Source organism: Eptesicus fuscus, chromosome 12 (genome assembly GCF_027574615.1).
Source record: "Eptesicus fuscus isolate TK198812 chromosome 12, DD_ASM_mEF_20220401, whole genome shotgun sequence".
Taxonomy (NCBI): Eukaryota; Metazoa; Chordata; class Mammalia; order Chiroptera; family Vespertilionidae; genus Eptesicus; species Eptesicus fuscus.
The window spans coordinates 29,587,220-29,601,556 of NC_072484.1; the positions used below are offsets into that span (position 1 = coordinate 29,587,220).

General features: G+C 44.3%; 1 protein-coding gene across 4 annotated transcripts in view; it reads right to left on the minus strand.

Annotated features, from left to right (window-relative positions):
* Window positions 1–14,337, minus strand: part of PTPRA (protein tyrosine phosphatase receptor type A) — a 144,981-nt gene that overhangs the window by 7,884 nt on the left and 122,760 nt on the right. For all 4 annotated transcript variants that reach the window (XM_028144699.2, XM_028144696.2, XM_054724542.1 and 1 more), the window contains 9 exons: window positions 12,597–12,633; window positions 8,051–8,148; window positions 6,853–6,972; window positions 5,933–6,099; window positions 5,320–5,455; window positions 4,483–4,632; window positions 3,539–3,632; window positions 3,168–3,244; window positions 2,559–2,693 (listed from right to left, as the gene is read on the minus strand). In XM_028144699.2, the coding sequence (XP_028000500.1) occupies window positions 2,559–2,693; window positions 3,168–3,244; window positions 3,539–3,632; window positions 4,483–4,632; window positions 5,320–5,455; window positions 5,933–6,099; window positions 6,853–6,972; window positions 8,051–8,148; window positions 12,597–12,633 (1,014 nt within the window). The remainder of the gene's footprint in view (window positions 1–2,558; window positions 2,694–3,167; window positions 3,245–3,538; window positions 3,633–4,482; window positions 4,633–5,319; window positions 5,456–5,932; window positions 6,100–6,852; window positions 6,973–8,050; window positions 8,149–12,596; window positions 12,634–14,337) is intronic.

Genomic DNA, 14,337 nt, shown 5'->3' on the forward strand with positions numbered 1-14,337 from the left:
AGGCATGTGGGAGACAACCTATTGATGTGTCTCCCTCACATTGGTGCTTCTGTCTCTCCCTCTCCATTCCACTCACTCTAAAAATCAATGGGAAAAATACCTTTGGGTGAGGATTAAAAAAAAAAAATCAATAAAAACACATTTAAAAAAATCCTCAACCATAAATGTGCTCTATTTTCATTATAAAAGATTTGGGGAAATTAAGTACAAAAATAAATACCACTGATAGTTTCTCAGTCTAAATAAAATCACTACTAAAAGTCCATTTGTAAAAAGAATACTGCATGTTATAAAGTATAACACAAATGTAATGAATAACCATTAAAGCTTTCTGACTCTCAAAGAAAAAAAGTCAATTTTAGTAAACTTTCTTGCTTTTTATATAGTTGTGATCATTCACTATGCCCTTATACATAATAATGAGTTTATTTTAAAACACAGGATTATTGGCCCTGGCTGAGGGGGTCAGTTGGTTGGAACATTGTCTTGTTCACCAAAAGGTTGCAATTTGATTTCCAGTCGGGGTGCATACGGGAGGTAACCAATCGATGTTTCTCTCTCACATTGATGTTTCTCTCCCTAAAAATCAATAAAAAATAAAAAATGTATCCTCAGGTAAGGATTAGTAAAGTAGTGGATAAATGCCACAGACCAGTGCTTTTTTTTATACGTGGGCCCACTAGGAGCCAGGCGTTGCCTTGGGGTGAGCCCCTCTCTTCAGTTAATCCTAAATAAGGATCACCGTACATAGATTATCCTGGTTTTTAGGGCACTGGTGGGTAGAATAAGTTTTTATTTTATTTTATTATTTATTTATTTAATTATTTCTTCTTTTTCCCCCCATCTTTTTCTTTTTTTAAATTGAATTTTATTTTTTAATTGATTTTTAGAGAAAGTGGAAGGGAAAAGGAGAGAAACATCAATTGGCTACTTCCTGCACGTCCCCTACTGGGGATCTACCCCGCAACCTGGGCATGTGTCCTGACCAGGAATCCAACTGGCAACCTTTCGATGCACAGGACAATGCCCAGCCAACCGAGCCACACTGGCCAGAGCTAGAATGAATTTTTCTACCACAGTTCCCTCCCAACATGCCTTTTACACAGTTATTAGGACTGAAGATTGGGGCTTCTGAATTATTAGAACTGCTAAGATCCAAATGGGCTTGAGAGTATCACAGTGTATGAGCTATAATCACACAATGACAAGAAAAAAAATACTGCGGACCCTTGAACAACACAGGTTTGAACTACACAGGTCACTAATACAGGTCTTTTTTTCATTAAATATACAGTCAGTCCTCTGTATTCCCAGGTTTCACATCCGTGAATTCAACAAACCACGGAATGAAAACAGTATTTTCAACCTGTGGTTAGAAATCCATGGCGATTCCTGGAACTGATCCCCTGAACGTAGCAAGAGACGACTGAAGTGCTTGGAGAGTCAAAAGTTATACATGGACTTTCAACTGTGAGGGGTGTCAGGGCCACAACCCTGTGTTCAAGAGTCAGGTGTACTATGGTCCCACACCTAACAGCTTTAAGATATTTTAGATCTTCGTTTAGGCAAAGAGGCATAACAGAGAAGAAAAGGGGCAGACTGGAAGGAGGTCCCCAGGGATACAGAGTTGGGAAACTATCAAAAAAGTCCCTTCTTAAAACAGGGCAGGGAGTTGGTCAACAGTGAAAGCAAATGGCAGACCTGCTGTGGCCAACTAATGGGGACAACTACCAGGGTGGTTACAGATGGTCAGAACCAAAAAGAGTTACGTTAGGGCTGTAGAGTGAGCTTCAAGGTGACACAGCTATTGTAGGGAAGCAGGTATGGTGTGCTGAGCGAAAACAAGCCTGGTAAAATTTTAGGATTTAAAGAATAAAGAGAAGCCACTTTAAGACAATTACAGATGTTGAACTGATGGCAGGAACTTATCCTACTCAGCCAGGTGAAGGCTACAGGATTTATTTAATTGAGCCCTCCATGTGGACAGAACAACACAAACAAGGAAGCAGGTAGACTTAAAGCCAGCTACTTGACAGAAAAAGGGAACGGAGGTAAATGGAACTCCAGGCTGTGAGGTGGGAGACGGCAGAGAGCTGTTACTGAGGTAGCACTAGTTCCAAGGCTGAGTTAAGCTGCTGGAAGGCAAGGTTTTGGGGGAGAAGGTACAGGCTTTGGAATATAAGAGCAACTTCAGTGTAGAAATCTATTGAAAATGGCTCTCCTCTAGGCAGAAGGGCAGGGACTCCCTGCCTTCCTCAGGAGGTAGAACATGGACCTGAGGAATCCGGACCAGGAGCTAGCAGTGGCTACACCCACTGTAGCCCAGGCTAAAAATGCCTTGGGATCTGTTGAGGATGGAGAGCCCTGCCTTGCCTGGGAAGGTGGGAGGAGAGCACAAAGCTAGGCTGCGGGTAGGGAGGACAAACTGTATTCAGGAGTCTTTGGGCAGTTTAAGTTAAAGAAAAGGTCCAAACATACCTCATAACCGCCTCCCCCCCCGCCCCCCCAGCTTTCATGTGGCCTCTGTCTCCTACAGCCAAGGACCTTTTTGTGCTCACCTGGCCTCTCTCCTCCAGTTCTGTCAGCATCACGATAGAGCAGGATTTCCACTCCCAGATCATTCGCCAGAAGTCCTCAATTGTGTGGAGAAGAGGGCCCTGGCTGGCGATGTAGGAGTCCTTCTGCCGGTAGCCCTGTACAGGCCATGTCAATGGTAGCAGTGAAGTGGTTTAATCAGGGAGGGGCTTGTGGAGAAGAGGCTACTAGGAAGGGATGGGGATGCTTGGAGGCAAACCCATTTTAGGCAGAGATCCCTTTTGGTAAAGGACCAAACTCTGTCTGATAAGCTCGTCTTTTTCTATGAGGGTGAGGCAAAGAGGGAGAAATAGGCCCTGGTTGGTGATGTAATCCTTTTGCCGGTGAAGGGGAAAGATCAGAGGTTTTCAGCCTTTGGCTGTGGTTTGTGTTGTGAATTTTTCCCTGGTATAGCCCCTGCTTCCCACCACCTTCTGCCCTCTGGGACCTGACAGATCTAGGGTAGGGATCAGTTCTGAACTGATGACTGACTCAAAGATAACTTTCCCAACACCTGGGGGATGAGGAGAATGCAAGGCCCAGGTGACTCTCCATGGAGTGTTGGGAGCTCTGGGGACACAGATAGCACTTACGTCAATGAAGGATGCGTTCACGTAGTCTGTGTTCTCCTCACCCCTCTTAACTGGAATGATCACTCTGTTGAACTCATCTGTAGGAAGGAGAGAAGATTGTGGGTCCTTAATATCACTTGTCCTCTCTTCCCTCCCTTGCCCAGGCTCTAGGCAGATATAATCCTAGCTGGGCAACAACATGTCTGTTCTCTGACCAGGAGGGAGAATCCCTTTGGCCTTCATGCTCTTTTATTTTCAGAAGCCATTAAAGAACTGGGGGCAACGCCATACTTCTTGTCTCCAAGCTGATCAGTAACTAGTACCTGAGAAGTGGGAAAGGTATAGGGGAAGGGTTGGAGGGGAAGGCTTTGAGGGGGGGAGAGGGCTCTTACATGGAATGATCTGTAAAACCCGGTTCTTCTTCATGTTGGCTGGAAGGTTTCCAGTCCGCATCTTGTCATTCTGGATTTTGATTGATGTTAATTTCTGAATTGGGAAGGGGAGGGAAAATATTACTGATCCCAGTAACCGAACCTGACAAGATTACTAGTATGCCTGTCACTGAATCTGTGTCTCCAAGCCATCCTGGCTGCATACAGCTCCTCACCATAACCCCACCTTCATTTCCACATGTCTTCGTTGGAACACTTTCTTCTGTCTTTAAGCTTGGTCAACAAGTCAAAAGAGTGTTTGGAAAACTGCCTTCCTTCCAGGCTCCTGTGTACCCTTCTGGATTCCCCTGAGCTGGAATTTAATGATCGAGCAAAGATCTTACTTAGCCTGACAGGAGGTCCACCTTCCTGCTCCCCGCTGTTCCAGCCCAGAGGCTGTCTTTGACTCTTTAGAAAACCTTATTCAAATGTATACCACTTTCTGACTCGGGTGAGGACTTAACAACAACAACAACAAAAAATAGCATTGCTGCTTTAGCCATGTGGCTCAGTTGGTTGGAGCGTCGTCCCTTGCACTGAAAGTTGTGGGTTTGATCCCGTCTGAGTGTGTACAGGAGGCAACCGATCGATGTTTCTCTCACATCGATGTTTTTTTCTCTCTCCCCCTTCCTTTCTTTAGAATCAATAATCATATCTTTGGTAAGGATAAAAAAAAATTACCATTGCCTGTTCCCCCCAAAACAAACCAAGTGATTCTAATGTGCAGGACGGGTTGAGAATGACCAGGTTTTGAGTAAAGGACCAGAGACCCACCTCCATAACCACTCACATACCTTGTAAGTGTTTTCATCACTTGTTGGTAAATCTCCAAGGAGTTAAGCAGCCCACATTTCCCAAATCACATGAATCCTTCAATCTGAAAAGGTGGTTCAGGTCCAACTCACCTTAAACTCCTCCTCTAATCCATTGTTGCTGGTCCCTGGGATTTTGTTGTAAATTTTCTGCAGATGTGTTTCTAGAGAGGTCACTTCCAGTTCTGTATCTCCGTAGAGATAATGCTCCAGAAGGGCTTGGTATATGAAGACGTACTGCATCTGAAACCGGATGGTGCCCGAGTTCCGAGTTACACACAACACTGTCCCTATGGTGGCAGACCTACCCCCTCCGATCCCCATTTCCCTCCAGTCCACTTCTCCTTTGATCCTAGCAGGGATAAAACAATTCACTCTAATTGTCCCAATTCAGTGACACAGGACTTGAAATTCATGAGTCACTCTGGGGTGCTGAGCTTGAGAGGGAGGGTCCTACTCTGGCATTCTTCTGGAGTGAAAAACAAATCCAACTCCTGCCTATTCTGAGAGCAAAGATTTGATAGTCTGAAGGGACTATGAAAATCTGGTGACACACAAAACCTGTGCCAGCCTGTCTCCCAGCACTGTGCCCTAACCATAGAGTTGATCTCAACAGTAAGGATAGGCTGGACATAGCTGAACTATGTCACAATTCTGCAGGCACTAGCTCTTTCAGCTGCTGCATGCCTGCTTCCCTCAGGACCTGCTCCTTATCCTTAGAGCCCAGTGCAAATGACACCTGCCTTCCCAACTCCCCTAGGTACAACGCCCTTTGTGCTCCATGTCTGTCGTAATACACAATTTACCAGGGCCCTTCATCACACTGTATGATGATCATTCACAATAACCTGGGAGGCTGAGTAACCCATGAGGTGGCAGATGTTTTGGTCCTGGAATGCCCCCACCTTGCTTCACCCGCAAACCACTCACATCTGTTTGCACCATCTGGCAGCGCTGTGCCCGGATCCGGCTCACAAAGCCATACACGTCCACCTTCCGCTCTGTATGCATCATGTCCAGCATGGCATCGATGACGACAAAGGTACCTGTCCGCCCTACACCCGCACTGTAGCCAGAGAGTAGGGGTGTTACAGGCCTGGCCTACATGCCTTGTGGGAGCATGCAAGGAGGAGGCAGCACAGGCCAGGGCTCTTTCTTCAAGCCTCTAAATTCTAATTCTGAATGAGGTAGAGCTGGAACTCTCAGGGAATCAACAAACCCCACTGTACCTTGAATTCCTTACCTCTAGGATTAGAGAACCTTTACACTTCGAGGGGCCTGAAGGCTCTCAGTGCACAAGGCAGTACTCAACCTGGTTTCCTGGCTTCACAGCAGTGGTCCAACCGCCCCCGCCCCCGAACTTGGAGGACTGCCCTTCCCTTTTTCCTCGAGTAATCTCCAACCAGCACCAGAGAGGAGGGTCTCTGCTATCCTAGGGACCCCAACAGCTCATCTGCGCTATGCCTCCTCAGCCAGGGCCTGTGCTTTCCCTTGGGAACAGAGTGTGGTATAAGTGGGAAGCTAAGGGTCAGGCCACACTGACCTGCAATGGACCACGATGGCACCTGCATATTGAGGGTTACAGGCCTTCACCTTCTTAAGGAACTTGAGCATACCAATGGGGGTGAAAGGCACCCCAAAGTCTGGCCAGCTGGTAAAGTGGAATTGAGTGATGAGGCGCTGTGGCTTTCTGTTGGTCATGTCGCCCACCTGTGAAGTGAGAAAATACTGTGTGTTGGCCCTGATACCCTGGGATAGGTGGGGCAGCCCCAGTGGAGGGAAGGTGAGACTTAGGGGCCAGGGCCAGCTGTGGCTGTTAGTGACAATAGGGAAATGAAGGTGTACCCAAGAAAGTTTTAACAATGAACAGAGAATCTTCCCAGGAACCCCATTGGGTAAACTATTACTATTTTTCTCAGTCTACTTATATGGAATGTAAACCTCAGAAAAGGTAAATGACCTGGTCAAGGTCTCAGAACCAGTAAATGGCAAGGTCAGTACTAAAATGCAGGTCTCCTGACTCTTGGTAAGCTCCCTTTTCATAGCACTACACTGCCCTCCGTGCATTGCGACCTCTGCTTAAGCCTCCAGGGCCACTCTGGAGGGCCAGGAGCAGGGCTTATCACATCCTGATGTTAGGAGCCTTTGGAATAAAAAAGAAAAAGTGAGTCAAGTGCCCAGAAGATTATACCACCTCCTGATGTAATTGATTCATACTAAGATGATAAAACTCCATCTCAATAATCATGTTTCTCCCAGTCTTGAAAACGCTCCTCCTTAGTTTTAACAAAAGAAGTTCCCTGGGAGCCCAGATCTCTGGTTTCAGAGTCCAAACACAACACACAATCATCTTTCTTGACCACCCTGAGGAAAAGGGGAGATAACACAACCTATCCTGCCCTGCCCTCTTAATGGTCAGCAGATCCAAAGCGAGAGCTGAGAAAAGGAGGCAGAAAACAGTACCTGCTGAATGCAGAACTTTCGCACTGTGTAGTCCACCAGGACGGTCACATCTTCTACGGACACACGGATATTCCCATAGGTCCAGCAGCCTTGATCTGGCCAGTACTGGGCACACTTACACTGGAAAGGAACAGACATGCATCCCCTGATCTTACACCTCCAGCCCTTGGTACATGGAAAGGGCTGGAGAGAAAAGGACCACAATAGCACAGAATGAAGTCCTGGGAAAGCCTTATGGTCTGTTCTCTCACCTCAGACAACTACAGACTTATTTGTTTTATCTGCTCTTTTTGTAAGTTCCTCAGTTTTCATCCTGTTTAGCACAGTCTCAACATACGCACATATACTTCTTGTTCTTTCCCATTCCCATTATTCTGTCAGTTCAGGGCAAATCTGCCACACTCTAGAAGTGAGCTTGTGGATTGATGTAGACTGTAAACCTACCACAAGAGGCCCAAGGTCTTCTCTGGTGTCTGGTCCTTGGACAGCTTTCAAGAGCCAGAGGTCTGGTTGTAAGAAGTGAACCTAAAGCCCAGACCTAATGCTATCCTTCCCAAGCATCGTGGAGGTGCTGATCAGTACACCAACACCCATGTGGGGATCAAGGTGACTCAAGGGCCATCCTGGAGAAAAACTGTCATGAATGGGGATTCCTCCCCGGGGACTGGTCCAGGATTCAGGATTGGTGTTGGCTGTGACCCAGTGATGGAGCTGGCCAGGTATGTACTTGGTGGTCAAAAACAAAAAGACCAGTCAGAAGGCTGCCTCAAGGACCAGGCCAGGGCCTCAGATTCCCTTGCACTTGGCGCAGGGTCTCAGTTTCATATAGCTCCCTCTGCCAACCCAGGAGGAGGGACAGGAAACCACAGGAAGGAAGAAGCAGAAAGCCAGGGAAGAAAAGCCCCTCTGTGGTGCTTTCCTGGCCAATGGCCCACGTCTTTCTGCCAGGCCGTCTGGAACCAGGGTGAGTTGTCTGACTACCAGACACAGGGAACATGCCCTAGGTACCCCTAGGGTTCATCGGAGGCCTTTGGGACACAGGAAAGTCTGGTAGGCATATTGGCCTGGGCTCTGTCTGCAAGAACGACTGGCAAGAAGCCACAAAGGGTGGACAGTCCAGACACAAACACAGCTCCAGCAAAGACCCTCTGCTGGTCACGCCTGTATCCGGGGCCCTCCTAACAAATTTTCCACTTACCTCTTTTCTCTCCTTCAGGTTGGTCACCATGACGATGGTGGCTGTGTTTTGTTCCCAGATCATCCTCCAAAAATCATTTACTGTTTCTTCTTTTGGTCCTAAAGCAGCCAATAGCAAAAATGAGAACCAATGGCAAGGGGAAGAAAGATGCTGGGAAACTGGAAACATTCATTCTTGACTTTGGAAGCCCGTGCCCACATATCTCCAGCTAAATATCTAATACACTGATCCGTCCACCCACCTGCTAACTGAACATTCCCCATGTATTCACCAGGCACTTCACTAAAAAGTGAAGTGGGGGTGGGAGGCTGTCAAAATATAAAGAGAACATGAACAGTGTCTCCCAAAGATATTACTGTTGAGATTAGGAAGCATGACTATTCCCTCAATATCACATTATGGGCCAGACAGTGAGCTAAGTGTTTTATATCTCATTTATTTCTTTCCACCATGCTCTGAGGTAGGTGTCATCAACCACAGAGGGGTTAGGTAAGTTGCTCAGACTGGAATTTAAAATTTACTTCCCACATAGCCCTTCCCAGAAAGCCACTAGAAGATTTCCAAACAAAAATGAAGGAGCCAACAAAGAAAGAGAAATAGATGGGATCTAACACAGAAGGGAGACTAAAGCAATTGAGAATGGCTAAAGAAAGAAGGTTTTAGAAGGATCTCAATATAAAGAAAAATAAACTCCATGTATCTGAATTCTTGAGAGAATATATTTCTTTCTTTTTTAATATATATGTATATTTTAATATATTTTATTGATTTTTTTACAGAGAGGAAGAGAGAGGGATAGAGAGTTAGAAACATCGATGAGAGAGAAACATCGATCAGTTGCCTCATGCACATCCCCTACTGGGGATGTGCCCGCAACCAAGGTACATGCCCTTGACCAGAATTGAACCTGGGACCCTTGAGTCCGCAGGCCGATGCTCTATCCACTGAGCCAAACTGGCTTCGGCGAGAGAATATATTTCTAGAGAAGAATTTGGGGGTGGGGGTGGGGAGTGGAGGGAAAATCAATGTTAGCTATATAAAAAACGAAGTGAATGGAAAAAAGGGTAATCATTAACTCTCAGAAAAGAGAAAACCAAAAACTGTACCAAAAAAAATCATATATTATGTGCGCTTCAGTTGTAAATAATATTGGTATAGTAATAATGTAAACAACAAATGTTATCTTAACCTCAGATTGTAATTTAACTCTATTGGGAAGAGTGGACTATGGGGGAAAAAGGAGACATATGTAATACTTTACATAAAGAATTAAATTTTAAAAAACGAGTGGGGAAAAGAGACATGTATATGCATGTCTGTCTGATTGGGTGTGAGGTTGTTTGTAAGAGAATTAAATAAAGTATGTTATCAACCATAAGAAGTCAACAGATAAAAATGGTTGCATTAGATTAAAAGAGTAAGGGAGAAAGGTTATTTTTATAACCTTTGTAATAACTTTGACTTCCTTAAAATTTATATTCCCCTTGGTAAAAATGAAAAAAAAAATTACGAAGAAAAACAATGATAGACATGAACACATGCCAGAAAGATGTACAGAAGAGTAATTGTTTCATTGCCTGGCAAGGTCAGGAAAAATCTACTAGAGTAGGTGACATCTGAGTTATATGTTAGGGTAGATCAGTGGGTGGGAGCTTAGAGAGGAAACAGGGAGAACAGGCGGCTAGCAGCAAGAAAGAGCACGAGATACCCAGGGATGTAATGAATTCAGTGAGGTAACTGTGTAGAGTGCATGGAGTGGTGCAAGACGGAGCTGGAAAGATAGGTAAGGTACAAGGCTTGTCCTATAGACAATGGAAAATCATGAGGATCCTGACAAAAGTTTTCTTTGAGAAAGGACATTCTGGTAGAAAGAATGGAAGGAGCAAGGGTGAGGGGTAGAGGAATCAGTCAGTAGGCTACTGTAACAGAGCTGGAAGAAAAGATGGGAGTAATGCAATGTGTCAGAGAAGACAGATTTTGGAGATGGAAATAAGAGGACTAGTCATATTTAGACTAAGGGACAGGTAGAAGATCTGGATTATCCTAAACTGGCTTGGTTAATTGGGTAGATTACATTCCAGTCATGGTGATGGCCAAAGAATAAAGGAGGAAAGCAGTCTGGGGTCTAAGGAAGAGTCATGTTTTAGTTTCTGATGTTAAATCTAAAGAGTATGTGGGGGTATCCAGGTGGAAGGGTACAAAACTAGTTTGAAAATGTGGCTTAGGAGAGGTCAAGAGAGGCAGCAGCCAGAGGTGAGTATTAGATGAGCTCTCTCCAAGAGAATACATAAAAAGAAGGGGTCAGACAGAGAATGCAAGGACCCTCAGCAATATTCAGTTCAGACAGGAGACTAAGAAGGAGCAGATGGAGAGGCCAGAGAACCGAGAGAAAATGGTGCCAGGAAGGACAGAGATGGAGTCTCAAGGAAGCAGTCACCCACACATTGGGAAGAAGCTCCATTTAAGGGGCAGAATGAAGAATAAGAGCCAGGGAAAGAATACTTAGAAAAGTGAGAAAAATCAAGGTAACTGAACATCAGGAAGTAATGGAGGAGTTTCAAGGAGTGTGAAGTACTGTGGAAAGGCTTAAGAGGACGGGAGTTTGAAAAAGTCAACCAGTAAGTCACAGGAGACCTTAATTCAACAAATATTTTAGTGTCAACAAAGTCCCATGGCAAATAATGAGAGGAAAAGACTGCACATGGTTGTTGGTGCCAAAATCATCACTGAGTAGGTTTTAGCACAATTGGGCCTTAGAAGATAGATCTGAATTGACAGATGGCTACAGAGGAAGGGAAAGTGGGACCTGGTTACGAAAAAGCTTACCCCCAGTGGGAGACTGCGAGGGTAAGGAGGATCTGAGACTTTTCCTAACTTACTTTATCTCAATCTCTGTTTTATGTCTAATAGAACTTTCTGTAATGGTGAAAGTTTTATATCTGCACTGCTATAGAAGCCTCTAGCTACATGTAGCTAGTGAGCTTTAAAATGTGACTTCTATAATTGAGGAACTGAATTTAAAATTTTAATTTTAATTAATTTTTTAATTTTAAATGGCCATATGTGGCTATTGACTACTGTATTAAGAGCATAGCCACTTACCAAAATTTTTGCTTGTTTCCCTGTAAATCGTCCTCCACTAACTAAAGGGTCCATGGTACTGGGTCCCTGCTCTGAGGGTTCCTAGACCACTCATCTATAATAATAAAAGCATAATATGCTAATTAGACCAGAGAGCTGAATGACCTTCCGGACGTCCTGCTGGACGACCTTCCTGACAAAGCTACGAGGGCTGAGGCAGCCGCCCTGGCTGCGAGGGCCGAGCCCCTTGCATGAATTTTGTGTATCGGGCCTCTAGTCTATTAATAATCTATTAATAATAGTGGAGCTCAGGCCCATGAGTGGCAGGGAGGAAATGAGCCAGCCTGGATCCTGGGAGGTGGCCAATACTTTCTGAAGATTGATTACAAGTTCAAATTCTGAGCAGCCTAACTAGAACCTCATGTTCCCAAAGGGTCACACCATGCGTGTATAGCCTTCTCCAGTCTTTTTTCCCCCTGCTTTATTTATTTTTTATTTTATTGTTAAAGGTATTACAAATAATAGTACATATGTCTCTCTTTTTTTCCCCACTGACCTCCCCCTGGCCTCCCCTACCCCCCGCCAGTGTCCTGCGTCTATTGGTTGTGCTTATATGCATGAATACAAATCAGTTGATCTCTTACCACCCCCTCAACCCTCTCCTGCCTTCCTGCTATAGTTTGACAGTCTGTTCGATCCTTCTTTGCTTCTATTTTTGTTCAACAGTTCATAATGTCCTTTATATTCCACATATGAGTGAGATCATGTGGTATTTATCTTTCACTGACTGGCTTATTTCACTTAGCATAATACTTTCCAGTTCCATTCATGCTGTTGCAAATGGTAAGAATTCTTTCTTTTTTACAGCAGTGTAGTATTCCACTGTATAGCTATACCACAATTTTCTAATCCATTCATCTGCTAATGGAAATGTAGGCTGTTTCTAAATCTTAGCTATTGTAAATTGTGCTGCTATGAACATAGGGGTGCATATATCCTTTCTGATTGGTGTTTCTCTTCTCCAGTCTCGTTATGCACACTTACAAAAGGACTTCTTTTAAATGGCCCCTGGATACTAAGTCATCAAGATCAAGGCCTTTAGTTATAAACTTGCAAGGTGGATTACATTTTTTTCAGATAGTAATCATTATAGAAAGGAGTCTGCATTCAGATTAATCTATTTAGCTCTTGGAAGAAATAACCCAAATCCATTATGAGCTCATGGATAAGCCTGAGTAAAAAATTATCATTACTTGCCCGGCTACAGTGGCTCCATGGTTGAGCATTGACCTATAAACCAGGAAGTCACAGCTCGATTCCTGGTCAGCGCACACGCCCAGGTTGCAGGTTCTATCCCCAGTAGGGTGTAGGCAGGAGGCAGCTGGTAAATGATTCTCTCTCATCACTGATGTTTCTCTCTCCCCCATTTCCTCCCTGGTATATTTTTAAAAAATCATTACTTTACCTTGTGCAGCAATGAATTTGTTCTTTTCTTGGTAACCCTGAGGGGAGAGGAGAGTGGGGAAGAAAAAGAAAGTGAAAACCAAAAATGGGTTGGAAATAATATTCTCCAGACTCCCAACAAGTTAACAAGGCCTCCCTGTGAAAAGTTCCAGGCAATTAAGAATTTCCATTCTAGAAACTTCCAAGGGATTAGCTTTGGATAGCAGGAATCAAAGATTACATGATCTAGGTAGTCTTCTCCAAGTAAATTATTAATAAAGAATATCCAAATCCCAAATCCCAGGCTAGACCCTATTTCTGACGTGTTCTCAGAGCCTTACAATCTGGGTCTTAGTGTTAATGGACTGGAACGCTCCAAGGCAGAAGCATATGTGGTGGTTCCAGGGATGAAGCTGGGCTCACACTCGGAAGGAAAAAGGTTATTTTCTGATGATGCTTTACCCTGGTGCAAAGACTTCTGGGAATAACCTGTGGGTATGGCAGGTCAGCTCCCAGTGTTCTGGGTTCTCCACTACAGGCAATGAGAGAAGCAGCAAGGGAGCACTGGGATATAGCTATGGAGCCTCTGAGAAACTGACAACTGGTAGTAACTTCTAAAGACCCTACACTCTTAGACTTCTACAGGTGAGTGAGGAGACTGGTTCCTTCTAAGACTCCAGGCTGGAGACCCACTTGCCAACTATGCCACTGCCCGCTTTGTCTCCCCTGTGACCAATGTCCGGTTTGCTTTCAGACCTTTGTGTTCCCCAAACCATAGGTCCTTGACTCCACTGGCTGTTGCCACCATTTTCTTTCAAGATCCATCTGTGATCTTGCCTCTCTACAAAAAGGGGTTGGGAAGTGATTGCCAGGGGTGGGAATGCGGTTTAACTGTATCTGGACAAGAAGTTTTTATTGGGGTAATCAAAACGTTCTAAAACTAAGAGGCAATAACTAAAGGGTACAGGGTTCCTTTTTGGAGGTGATAAAAAGGTTGTAAAATTGACTGATGGCTGCATATATCTGTGAATATACTAAAAACCACTGAATTGTACACTTTAAATGGGTAAAAATTATGGTATATGAATTACATATAACAAAGTTGCTAAAACTGTTCTTAAACAATTAGGGTGATGGCAGCATGACTTGGTAAATTTTATAAAATTTACTTACTTCTACACTTTAAATAGACAAATTTTTGTTATATAAACTATAACTCAATTAAGTTGGAGAGAAAAAGGGTTTGGTAAGTAACTGGCAGCCTATAACAAGGCCTCAATTTGCTTAAGGACACTGCCTACCCCTATACTCCAAGTCCAAGGCACATTTGCTACCGCTTTCTCACTAGATCTCTCATTTGCACCTAACCCTGCTGACCACCAAACATTTCCTCCATGCTTTACTTTTTGCCCTCTGAGATGCTCTTCTCTCCCAGTCTCCTTTTATCTTATTCATGAGTGTCTCTTGCTCAATGTGTGTGGCAGAGGCTGGTGGACCTCGGGGCCCAATCTTCTCCCTCTAAGTAACTTCCAAGACCATGGCTTTGGAATATCTCCTCTGAGCTCCAGATGAACATTACCAACTGTGTGCTGGATACATCCACATGGATCACTCTATTCTCTATAAGCTCTACTCTCGCAAATATACAATCAATCACCAAGTCCTGTTAAGTCTACCTCCAAAGTAGCTTTTATTTTGTTGCTTCCTCTTCAACCTTTCTACAGGCCCTCGTCATCTATTACCTACTACTGTAACAGCCTCTA